Source organism: Pongo pygmaeus, chromosome 12 (genome assembly GCF_028885625.2).
Source record: "Pongo pygmaeus isolate AG05252 chromosome 12, NHGRI_mPonPyg2-v2.0_pri, whole genome shotgun sequence".
Taxonomy (NCBI): Eukaryota; Metazoa; Chordata; class Mammalia; order Primates; family Hominidae; genus Pongo; species Pongo pygmaeus.
The window spans coordinates 134,082,238-134,095,227 of record NC_072385.2 but is presented as its reverse complement, the minus strand read 5'-3'; the positions used below and the strand labels follow the sequence as shown (position 1 = coordinate 134,095,227).

At 43.2% G+C, this 12,990-nt stretch overlaps 1 protein-coding gene across 18 annotated transcripts in view; it reads right to left on the bottom strand.

Annotated features, from left to right (window-relative positions):
* Nucleotides 1-5,807: 5,807 nt before the first annotated feature.
* The window catches only part of SH3YL1 (SH3 and SYLF domain containing 1), a 45,596-nt gene continuing 38,413 nt past the window's right edge, over nt 5,808-12,990 (bottom strand). For 15 of the 18 annotated variants that reach the window (XM_054474225.2, XM_063649016.1, XM_063649015.1 and 12 more), the window contains 2 exons: nt 12,561-12,617; nt 5,808-6,674 (listed from right to left, as the gene is read on the bottom strand). In XM_054474225.2, the coding sequence (XP_054330200.1) occupies nt 6,484-6,674; nt 12,561-12,617 (248 nt within the window). In that variant the 3' untranslated portion in view covers nt 5,808-6,483. The remainder of the gene's footprint in view (nt 6,675-12,560; nt 12,618-12,990) is intronic. The other 3 variants (XM_054474228.1, XM_054474227.2, XM_063649017.1) reach the window with 1 other exon arrangement.

Below are 12,990 nucleotides of genomic sequence, written 5' to 3'. Positions count from 1 at the left end.
GCTGCTCCTGCTAAGAGACACCGGGCTGCCCCTGCTAAGAGACACCGGGCTGCTCCTGCTAACGGACACCGGGCTGCTCCTGCTAAGAGACACCGGGCTGCTCCTGCTAACGGACACCGGGCTGCTCCTGCTAAGGGACACCGGGCTGCTCCTGCTAAGGGACACCGGGCTGCTCCTGCTAAGGGACACCGGGCTGCTCCTGCTAAGAGGACACCGGGCTGCTCCTGCTAAGGGACACCGGGCTGCTCCTGCTAAGGGACACCGGGCTGCTCCTGCTAAGGGACACCGGGCTGCTCCTGCTAAGAGACACCGGGCTGCCCCTGCTAACAGACACCGGGCTGCCCCTGCTAACAGACACCGGGCTGCCCCTGCTAAGAGACACCGGGCTGCTCCTGCTAAGAGACACCGGGCTGCTCCTGCTAAGGGACACCGGGCTGCTCCTGCTAAGGGACACCGGGCTGCTCCTGCTAAGGGACACCGGGCTGCTCCTGCTAACTGACACCGGGCTGCTCCTGCTAAGAGACACCGGGCTGCCCCTGCTAAGAGACACCGGGCTGCCCCTGCTAACGGACACCGGGCTGCTCCTGCTAACAGACACCGGGCTGCTCCTGCTAAGGGACACCGGGCTGCTCCTGCTAACAGACACCGGGCTGCCCCTGCTAAGAGACACCGGGCTGCCCCTGCTAAGGGACACCGGGCTGCCCTAACAGACACCGGGCTGCTCCTGCTAAGAGACACCGGGCTGCTCCTGCTAAGGGACACCGGGCTGCTCCTGCTAAGGGACACCGGGCTGCCCTAACAGACACCGGGCTGCCCCTGCTAAGGGACACCGGGCTGCTCCTGCTAAGGGACACCGGGCTGCTCCTGCTAAGGGACACCGGGCTGCTCCTGCTAAGGGACACCGGGCTGCTCCTGCTAAGAGACACCGGGCTGCTCCTGCTAAGGGACACCGGGCTGCTCCTGCTAAGAGACACCGGGCTGCTCCTGCTAAGGGACACCGGGCTGCTCCTGCTAAGAGACACCGGGCTGTCCCGGCTAACGGACACCGGGCTGCTCCTGCTAAGGGACACCGGGCTGCCCCTGCTAAGGGACACCGGGCTGCTCCTGCTAAGAGACACCGGGCTGCTCCTGCTAAGGGACACCGGGCTGCTCCTGCTAAGGGACACCGGGCTGCCCCTGCTAAGAGACACCGGGCTGCCCCTGCTAAGGGACACCGGGCTGCTCCTGCTAAGAGACACCGGGCTGCTCCTGCTAAGGGACACCGGGCTGCCCTAACAGACACCGGGCTGCTCCTGCTAAGAGACACCGGGCTGCTCCTGCTAAGGGACACCGGGCTGCTCCTGCTAAGGGACACCGGGCTGCCCTAACAGACACCGGGCTGCTCCTGCTAAGGGACACCGGGCTGCTCCTGCTAAGAAGAGACACCGGGCTGCTCCTGCTAAGAGACACCGGGCTGCTCCTGCTAAGAGACACCGGGCTGCCCTAACAGACACCGGGCTGCTCCTGCTAAGGGACACCGGGCTGCTCCTGCTAAGAGACACCGGGCTGTCCCGGCTAACGGACACCGGGCTGCTCCTGCTAAGGGACACCGGGCTGCCCCTGCTAAGAGACACCGGGCTGCTCCTGCTAAGAGACACCGGGCTGCTCCTGCTAAGAGACACCGGGCTGCTCCTGCTAAGGGACACCGGGCTGCCCCTGCTAAGAGACACCGGGCTGCCCCTGCTAAGGGACACCGGGCTGCTCCTGCTAAGAGACACCGGGCTGCTCCTGCTAAGGGACACCGGGCTGCTCCTGCTAACGGACACCGGGCTGCTCCTGCTAAGGGACACCGGGCTGCCCCTGCTAAGAGACACCGGGCTGCTCCTGCTAAGAGACACCGGGCTGCTCCTGCTAAGGGACACCGGGCTGCCCCTGCTAAGAGACACCGGGCTGCCCCTGCTAAGGGACACCGGGCTGCCCTAACAGACACCGGGCTGCTCCTGCTAAGAGACACCGGGCTGCTCCTGCTAAGGGACACCGGGCTGCTCCTGCTAAGGGACACCAGGCTGCTCCTGCTAAGGGACACCGGGCTGCTCCTGCTAAGGGACACCGGGCTGCTCCTGCTAAGGGACACCGGGCTGCTCCTGCTAAGGGACACCGGGCTGCTCCTGCTAAGAGACACCGGGCTGCCCTAACAGACACCGGGCTGCTCCTGCTAAGAGACACCGGGCTGCTCCTGCTAAGGGACACCGGGCTGCTCCTGCTAAGGGACACCGGGCTGCTCCTGCTAACAGACACCGGGCTGCTCCTGCTAAGGGACACCGGGCTGCTCCTGCTAACAGACACCGGGCTGCTCCTGCTAACAACAGGTTTCCTTTGTTGGAGATGTCAAAAAATCCCTGTGGCCTCATTTTAACTTTCTTGGAAGCAGTTAGGAAATACCACATTTAAACAAAATTAAGACATCTGTGGAAGGAAGTGGTTTGGTGATATCAGAAACATTTGGGGAGTCGTTGTTAAAATTTAATCGGCATCTTTGTGAACGTCCGTGGCTTTGCCCCACTGCACTCCAGCCTGGGCCACAGACCGAGACTCCATCTCGAAAAAAAAAATAAAAAAAATGGAGTTCGAATTTTGTCAGATGCCTCTTCAGGATATATGGGGATGATCTTATTTTTATTGTCAGACCATTTAAGAGGATGAATGATAATAGATGTCCTAATATTGAACAAGCCTAGGGTTTACACCTGGTCTTTATCACGTCATTGTGTTGCTAGGATTTGTGTAACAATGTTTATGAATGAGATTGGACTTTTGTTTTTTAAAAGATTTAATCTGAGATGTGTTTTGTTATTAGTAGTAGGCTCAGATCATTGAAGTATTTGAAAATTATTTTGCTATCCTCTGAAACAATTTTAATATTATGAAGCTGACTTTTTATATTTTTGAATTTAATTGAAAAGGATTAAGCAACATAGTCATTTCTATTTTATTTGATTAGGATTTTTTTGTGTGTTGTGGGTGTATACACACAAACTCACTCTACACACACACACACACACACACACGTATACCCTGTTATTAAGAGTTTGAAATTTTCAAGCTAGCATTGATTTTCTTATTTGAAGTACAGAGCCAGGAAATGTTATCTATACTATTTCTTATAGTGGCATAAAATAAGTTTTCTTTGTGGCATTATGGTCAACTTTTGGGAATGTCCTGTGGATACTTGATATAAATAGGCAGTCTAATTTCAGGGTACAGTCTCAAATCATTGGATACCTTTTATTTTTATATAGTATATTTTTTTATATGCTTGATCTGCAGTATGCTGAGGGGTGGGTTAATCTGTTTTTTAAATATTTCTATGTTTGTCTAATATACTTTAGCTTTTGCTAAATATTAACAGGCCCACTGACAGCCACATGCATTATGTATTTGTTTTAGATTTATTACATTTAACATCATAAGATGTGCCCTTGTCAACCTTGGCAGTCAAGCTCTTCCTTCAACCTCTGGCGCCTGGCAAATATTTATCTGCTTTTCATTATTATAATTTTGCCTTTTGAGCAATTTTATGTAAGTGGATTTATGTCGTCTTCAGTGTCTGACTTCCGACACGAAGCAAAATGCTTTGAAGATGCACCACGTTGTTGATGTATCAAGATCCATTCCTTACTGCTGAGTAGTGTTCCACGGTGTAGATAGAGCATGATGCTTTTCATCCACTAAACAGATGATGGACATTTGGAGTGTTTCAAGTCTGGGGTTATTATGAATCAAGCTCTTATGAACATCATATAATCCTTTATGTGGACATGTATTGTTATTTCTCCTGGACAAATACCCAGGAATGAAATCTCTGGGCTAGAAGTTAAACTGCCACATTGTTTTCCAAAGTAACCATGCAATTTTGCATTTCCAGCCACAGTGCGTGGGAGTTTCCAGGGCTCCATATCCTCATTCACACTTGATAGCGTCAGTTGTTTTCATTTTAGCCATTTAGAGGTTGGTGGCAACATCTCACTCTCAGTTCCCGTTTGCTTTCCTTAATTGTTAAAGATAATTGGGCATCTTTTCCTGTCCTTACTTGGTATCCATATATTTTCATTGGTGAAATCAATGAAATCTTTCATCCATTTTTTGATTGTTATCATTTTAGTGATTTATAACAGTTCTCATCTACATTTAAAAATTGATATTTAATAGATGTATATGTTTTTGATATACATGTGATAATCTGATGCATTTGTATAATCAAATCAGGGTCACTGGGATATTCAACACCTTGAATATTTATCTTTTCTTTATACTAAGAACATTCAAATTATTCTCTTTTAGCTGTTTTGAAATGTATAATCCATTAATGTTAACTGTAGTCACCCTAATGATCTCTAAGACATCTGGTCTTATTTTTTCTAAGTGTGCATTTTTACCCATTAATCAACCTCTCATCTACTTCTTAGATTTATCTTTGCGGTTTTTGGCAGTTTTATAATGATGTGCACACATGTGACTCTCCTTGTGTTTATTCTGTTTGTTCACAGTATTCTGCTTGTTCATGTGTTTATTCTGTTTGTTCATAGTAATTCTGAAGTCTGTAGCTCAACGTCTTTTTAAAGTTTTGGAATATGCTCTGGCATCTCCACTTTTTGACTAGAACCTTCGCTACTCATTTTCTATACCTTCTTGCCTTATCCCATGGTTTCTTTTGGTTTTTCTAGTATTTTCAGTCCTTTCAACTCTCAGTCTGGATGTATGTTTCTGATCTGATTTCAGGTCAATGATTCTTTTTTTCTGCTGTGTCTAAATGACTGTTACATCCATTTATTGTCCTCTTAAGTTTATTTTACTTTTCAGTCTCATGTTTTTCATTTAGTTCCCTCTTATAGTGTCAAATTTCTGCTGAAGTTCTCCACCTTTTCTTTTCATTCCTTGAACATATAAAGCATAGTTTCTTTACAATAAGTCCATTGTAAATGAGTGAATTTATTGTATCTTCTATAAGTTTAAAACTTTAAATTTTGTAAGTTTAAATACATGGAAGGAAATACCATATAGTGCTTAAGGACACAAACATATGTAGTAAAAATGTAAAGAAGATTACGGAATTAAAAACAGCAGACTCAGGGTGATGATTCCCTTTGAGACAGCAGTGATTGGAAAGGGCTTAGAAAGTAGGAAGTAACTCATTTTACTTCTCGCTGGGTGAAGATAACATGGGCCTTCATTCTCCTTTTCCATGTCTTAAGAAGGTATAATCAATAAAAAGGCAAATGCACAGGTGTGTGTGTGACGTAAAGCAGTGAGGAGCAAATAGCAGGACAAACAGTGCAATGTGCACCTGCTCCTCTCAGGAGGGTTCGCTGGGTGAAGCCAGGGCTGAAGCAAGGCATCTACGCGGGAGCTGGGGCTGAGCAGGCAGCTGGCTTCAGGGTGGGCATGGGGAGTGCAAACATTGGGTCAGCGAGTGTCTGAAAGGCAACAGAATCTCTGGTGGATTTGATAGAGGGCATGAGATAGAAGAACGAAAGTTGGCTCTGAAGTCACCCTGAGGACCAAGGAAATCCAAGGATGGAATTTCCATTTACTGAAGAGGAACACTGTGGGAGAGGCAGGCTAAGTGAGGAGAAAGAAGAGCTTGGATTTGAGCCCATGAGGGCTGAGGTGTTGTTCCTTGTCCAAACGGAGCTGTCAAGTGCATAGCTGGAGAGGGGAGTCTAGAGTTCAGGAAGGAGCTCAGGCAGCCCAAAACGGAGGTGGATTTCACCCTGCATATGAGACATAGGACTTTGCCTACCTTACAAAAAAAAATAAGAAAAACAAAATTGAAATATTAACTTAGTAAATATTTAAAAATTTTATTTAGAGAAAAGTCTACCATGTCACCGTAAGTTTATGCTACTGCTGGAAATGAACAAATGTAGCCCCATAAGGAAGAAAAGTTGAGAGATGCCATATGTTTAAAGACATGGTAGTCAGACTTCTTTGTAATCATATTTCTATGATAAATGCATAGTACAATTTTTGAAGGTACAAAGATGATTTCTAAGGATTTATATTCTAGTTAATACCTACAACTCTAAACATTACTTAATACCTCATTTAAGCTGATTTCTTTTTCTCTAGTCACTTTGCAAATGGAAATGTAAGAACTGAAATTCATGGCTCTACCCTCAAGATTCTCAAATTAAAATATAGCTACCATATACATGGCCAGATCAAATGCTTAGCGATGTTCGAAAGTGTTCACAAAAGAACTATGAGCACATAAATTGTATGATATTCTATGACACAGCAAGTGTGATAAAGTTAGTACAAAGTATTTAAAGATATGTCAGTCAGCTCTTTCTATATAGAAAAACAAAATCTTTTACATACTGAATGGAAATTTTGTAGAACAGAAGTTTTTAAAAATTTATATTAAACATTGCTTAACTAGTAAATCCTGTCAGTGTAGAAATAATTTTTTTGTAATTCTCAAAGAAGAAAATAGTATATGCTTTAATTCATGGTTACGTAGTTGGCTGGAAAAATGCCAGTTTGACCTCGAAGTTTTCCTTCCCACCAATCAAAATGTGAATCTGTTTTTGATATAACTGTGATTCTGTCTCCAGCTTGAAAATTCAAATCCCCAGGCTGCTGTCCTTCAAAGGAATACAGCGCTGTCACTTCTATGGGTTGATTCAAATTGCCTGAAACAAGAAAAAAGTATTCGCATATTTATGTTCTTCAAGGGAGAAATTGGGGGTATCTGCTGGTAAGATAAAAATTAACCACTTAGAGCTTGGCATGCTGATGTCTTGGAGGCTGGCAGAAACCACAACAGTCTGTGTAATTTTCATCACATTATTAAACTTATTTTTCTCTGCACATTATATACCTAAGGATTTAGCACATGCTTCTGGTTATAATTGTCTAAATTTTGAATAATCTATGAGATAATACAACTTACATTTTTTCTATTTTAGTATAGTCATTGCTGTGGTCTGAATGTCTGTGTCTCCCTGAGATTCAAGTGTTGAAATCCTCAACCCCAAGGTGATGGTGTCAGAAGTGGGGTCTCTGGGGGCTGATTAGGTCATTACGTTCCCCCCTCATGAATGGGATCAGTGTCTTACAGACAGAGCCTGAGGGGAGCTTTTTGCACCTTCCTCCTTGTGAGGACACAGCAAGATGGCACCATCTCTGAAGCAGAAACCGAGACCTTGCCAGACACTGAGTCTCCTGGAACCTGGATCTTGGAATCCAGCCTCCAGAAGCATGAGAAATAAAATTCCATTGTCTATGAGCTGCCCAGGCTATGGTGTTTTGTTACAGCAGCTAGAAGGGGCCAAGATAGTTGTGACAGTTTCATGGATGGCAGATGCTGGAGAAAGGCAGATCTGTGAGCTTATATCAAACCCTAGGAGATTCAACTTTAAAACCTGGCTCTTTACTCACTGGGCTTGAAGATTGCAGCCCAGTTATATTTTGCTGTTTCCTCAGCAGACATTTCTTCTCCCTGAGCTTTGTGGCTGTTTACATTTCTGTGCTTAATTGATCCATCCTCTCAATATCAGAGATAAGTTGGAATTAGCACAGGTAGGAGCATTTCTACATGTTTCACAAGTACTTCAATGCAATGTGTATATCCATGTATTGCAGGAGGAAGAAAATATTTTGAGAACTGAGCAGTTAACATGAATAAAGGACATTAAATATTATAAACCATATAACATCATAAAAATATAATGAAACAGTTTTTGAGCACTCAGCTACATGGAGTCTGATGCTTCTATGCTTCATATAATTCTGTGCATAAATTAGGCAGCTAGATGTACAGACATACAGAAAACATCAATAACCAGACTCTAGAGCCAGGTCCTATTTGAACCCATAATACAATAATAATAATAATAATAATAATAATAATGATGAAGTGAATTTGGTCCATCGATAAGAAATAAAAATAGTCAACACTTTAAACTACTCTGACTAAAACACTGAATTTGTAGCTCACACAAGATGGTGCTACAGCTCTTTCTTTAAAGTATGTGCCATTTAGTTGAGTTCTAAAGAAATAATACTAATAATAATTACACTAGAGATAATACTGGTATAACTACTTTTTTCTATAATAAAAGGAATTTCTGTATATTTTATTTTGTCCTATATTTACTTTTAGTTTACCAATTTTAAGGAATAAGGTTAAAAGAATGTCACCAAAATAAAATTTTGACATAGTCTAGAAACAACAGAAGTTAAATGTTCTAAGTACACGATTAAATTCTGCACGTTAATGAGCAGTCGCTGCCATGCACTGTGAAAGGAGCTGTGCTCTGCCCTGGATGGAGTACCTGGCAGGAGCTCACGCCGTGCTTCCCTGTCATCAGATCAGGATGCAAGCTAATGCTAAAGAAAAATCCACCCTGGAAATCTCTTATTCATGATTATATTTAGGATATCCACATATAAAGTTGAATCTTAATTAACCAGAACAAATCAGTGAAGACCCTCCAGGAACTCTGTTCTCCTCCCTCTTGTCTCCCAGACACGTTAGATAATAGGAAGAAGTGAATTAAAAGAGTGCTTGTGAACATCAGGGAATGTTCTGGGAGCCACAGCCATCTTAGCTACCATGCATTTATACACTCACAGTCTCACTTATAAAATCAAAAATGCATAATAAGGACGATGACAATGATAACAACAGCAATCGATGTGCATCTGGGAAGAGCAGCCACCGCCAACTGCTCAGGCACGTGGCAGGCACTCACACGTGCTCCTCTTACAGCGCCCACTGCAATGAGCCAGCTACTCCTATCCCATGTCACAGAATTTGAAACTGAGCTTCAGAGATGCCAAGTAATTTGTCCAAGGTCAAGATCCAATGAAGCTTCTCTCCAGGTCATCCAAGACCCTCAACAACCTCATAATATGAAATTGTGCTCAACAGACCAAACTGACATTTATTGGAGCATTTTACTTTTATGAGGCAAATGTTCAAGGAGGGTTAATGTGGTGACCTGCCTCACTGGGTTTCCAGATTGTACAAATAACAGCATCCGATGCTACGGTTCTGGGTAATCCCTGATAACTTAATTGGTTCTAAGCAGTTTCAGGAATATATTTTATGATGAATAATTAGAAAAATAAATATATTATGAACTAAGAAAGAGAAACAAGGAAAGATCACAGACCTGGTTTGGTCCCTGCCCTCACAATCAGGTGTTGTCTAATTTTCTCTGAATTGCAGATTCCAAATGAAATGAGGATAAAGCAGAGTGAGAGAGGAGGGTAGAGGAGCAACGTGGGTGGTTTTCAGGTGCAGCTGAAGGGAAGGCCACCACTGAAGGTCTGAGGGGGCCAGGATCTCACATTTCTCCTTTACTGAGGCTAAATGTGTGTTGACTGTTCCTTGTGCCAAATTCCTCACCCAATTCACCATAAATGCCTCTGCCTCCTGGGGAGGAGTACAGGAGAGTCAGGAGTTGAGCTGTTGTTGGAGAAACTCCATCCACATGAAAATCACATGAGTGAGGCCAGCAGATTCAAGAGCCTATCTGCTTTCTCAGATAACAATTCACAAGTCAGTTAGTGCTGTGCCCTGTTAGTTTTCTTCTTTGAAAAACTCCAAATGACTTAAAGTTCCTCTTTAATGTAAATATCAGAGACAATTTTCACAAGGAGAAGTTTAATGCCCATAAGAGTTCACTAAAAAAAGGTGAGCCAAGTAATGATTCCTTCCATGAAGAAAAACCTTCCTGGTTACCGGGAAGCAAACCCCACTGAGTTACTAAAAAGCTAGGCATTCACAGATGCCTTTCCTTCTGCACAACATATGCCTTTAAGCTTTATACTCATGTACTTAAAAAATCAGAAGGATCTTTGAGGGAATTGGCCATTTCCTTTATAATATTCAAGTTTAGTTCAAGTAGGGGTTATTTTTCCCAAACAGGAAGCAGAATTAGATCACAGTCAGCATTGGTGACTGGCAGCTGCCCTGAGGCCTGTGATTAGGAAGGCTGGTCTGTGGATGTCCCTGTTTCACTTCCAGTCCACTTTCTCATGGAGCCTGCATGAGGTAGCCCCCATGCAGCCAGCACCCCTGGCCTGACCTGTTTCAGGAGAAAAATCACAGCCTTGGGAAGGTCACAACTAGGAGAACACAGCCTTTGCTAAGCACCCTATGAGGCACAAGATAGCCCCTACAACAAAGTGTTATCCAGCCTAAATTGTGCGTAGTGCCCACGTTGAGAAACCCCATCCCAGACAACTATGGGATGGGTAAGAGGATGGGGAAGAATGCTGATGCTGGAGGGTCCAAGCTTTTGATTAGGAAACCATTCCTTCCAGCATCCCTAGAGGGAAGATCAGAAAATTGGACTGTGCATTTGCAAGCCTTGTCTCTCTGAGAGGCCCAAGAACTATGCAGCTGGACCTTCCAAAGGGCAAAGCCAAAAGATGGTGGGAGGAAAGTAAAGGTGATGTAGCTGATCATCACACCCGACAGCCTCTCTGTGGGGTTGAGATAGATTTAGGAGCTCGCACGTGGAGGACTGAGTGTCCTGCTTCATCAGCTTTTCGATTTAAGGCTCGGGCCCTGGGGCCATGTAACTGTGACTTTTCTCTGCAGCGATGGTAAGCAAACATGAGGAAATCCTTGGTAAGAGGTTAATGCCTTCACAGCTGCTTTTAAAAAAATACAGTAACGTAAAGTGAGTTTTATTTAAAAAGTGGACTGTAAATCTTCCCTTTTAGTTTTTTCTTCAAGAACCTCTTTGGAGAATGGGCTAAAGGAATATTAACTCAGTTGTAACTGAGTTACAATTTACCTTGTCCTGTCCTCAAATACAAACACAGAAGCAACGGAGAAACCAACCATGGCAAGTGATGCTCCCTTTGGGTCCCACAGCTGGTAAGTGAAAGTACGGGGGTTCAAATCGGAATCTCTGTCTCCACAGTCCACTTAGAGTTTAGTTTCTTATCATGAAACGTTTTTCCTTGGTGCTAGTTATAGGAAGTTTCTAATAGAGAAAAGAACTCTAGTTCCCAATGTCACATTACCAAGGCATTCTTTGGGGGATCTGTGGCCTTAGCTCTTTTTCAGCCAGCTTCCCTCAGCTCTGTCTCTCTGTAGGGACCCCCTCCCTTCCCAAGCAAGTGCAGCCAGTCAGCTGACCTTGTCAAGTTTAGAAGCGCTTTAACAACCAGATACCTAAGTCTAAGTCTAATCTTGAGTCTTTAAAAGCAAGAGGCTGTGTAAGATAAAAATCTAGGTGTTTACACTGTCTTTGTGTCAACATTTATACCTTACCCACTTTTGCTTCTAAAGGACGTGTATCCAAAGGCCAAACTTTTCATGTCTCTTTAAATCAGCCTGTAATGTGGGTGTGAACTTGATGTCTCTTTAACATGGCCTGTAACATGGGTGTGAACCACAAAGGGTGAAACACATTTTTAAAACCTCTCAGAGCTTTCTCTGCATACCTAAGACCATGGCACAGCATCTTCTGTAGGTGAGCCCCCGATCATCGCACCTGCTCTCTACACAGGACTCTAGGAGCAGACGCTCATCCCCCTCAGAGGAGAAACATCTGGGAAAAACATCGGAATGTGCTCCCAGGAGGGGAGGCCAGGGTGAAAAGAAAGGTCACCAATCCTAAATCCATCAAGAACATGCTGACCTCTCTTCAGGGGATGCTGCTTAAGAGATCTTTTCGACATATTTTTATCTGCATGATATAAATTTTTAAAATATGCTTGAGTACCTAATTTTTTGGTATTTTATTTACATGAAATGTTTAATTCTCTGACAGTTATATATCCAGCAGCATATAGCTTTGTGACTCCAATGACGAAAGTATTCAATGAGAAAAAATAAACAGGCTATTTTATGATTGTTTAACTTTGCCCTCAATTTGTGTCCCACTCACATTTGCAAATAATCGCTCAATTCTTTCCAGGGAAACCTCTGAAGAATATTTAAGTAAGACTGGTTGAAGGACCATTTTTACTATGGTAAATCTTAACAAGTTTTACAAAGTAGTTTCCAATAATAACAAAACATTTGAACGTGAAAAATAAAATTCTTAGAAATATAAAATTTATGGTGCTAAAACACAGAAAAAATGGAATAAGGATGAAACTGTAATTCAGAATTAGCAAACTTTCACATTTTATCTCCATTGTAAATTCAAAAGCTTCTGACAGCAAATGTTGAGGAGATCATGTGCTCCTCAGACGATGCCATGGCTCCCGGGGCTCAGCAGCCCTGTCCCCAGCACACACTCCCTACACAGATAACACTGACCATCAGCTCCTATCCGGGGCTCAGCAGCGCTGTCCCCAGCACACACTCCCTACACAGACAACACTGTCAGCTTCCTATCACCCTCATTATCTTAAAGGCAAGTAAGATAACAAAAGCACAGCATTTTCTAAATGAAGTACTTCTCAAAAGAATGTGAATATTCTATAAATTAAAGAAAAGGACTGAACACTTCCCAGAGATTTTCATAACCCGTCAGATTAATTAGGAAGTTTGTGATCACAAAATGAATATGAATCATTTATAACATATAGATTTATTGATTTACCAACTCTTTCATGATAGCTGGAAAGTCCAGGATACAGCTTATATTCATTTCTGTTACCTGCCAAAAAAGAGGAGAGTGGTGATTTTGAAAACTTATTAGTATATGTTATACAAAATACACAAAATTGCCAGATCCTGCCCTTGCTGAACAAATATTTTAAATCACTAAATTAATAGGATCATCATCATTTGATTGTGCTTTAAATCAGAAGGTATACCTGAATAAAGCCAGAAGATACATGAAGTATAAGGTAGATGATAAATACCTGATATCTGTATGACACAGAAGTACACACACTATTCTCATTATAAATTCAGATGACAATTCTATTAGGTTCTTCTTCAATTGCGTTGAAGGTGAAGAAACAGAACTCACTGATTTATGGAAGGATTTGCTCTGCATAAGAGCCATTCACTAACTGCATCCACAT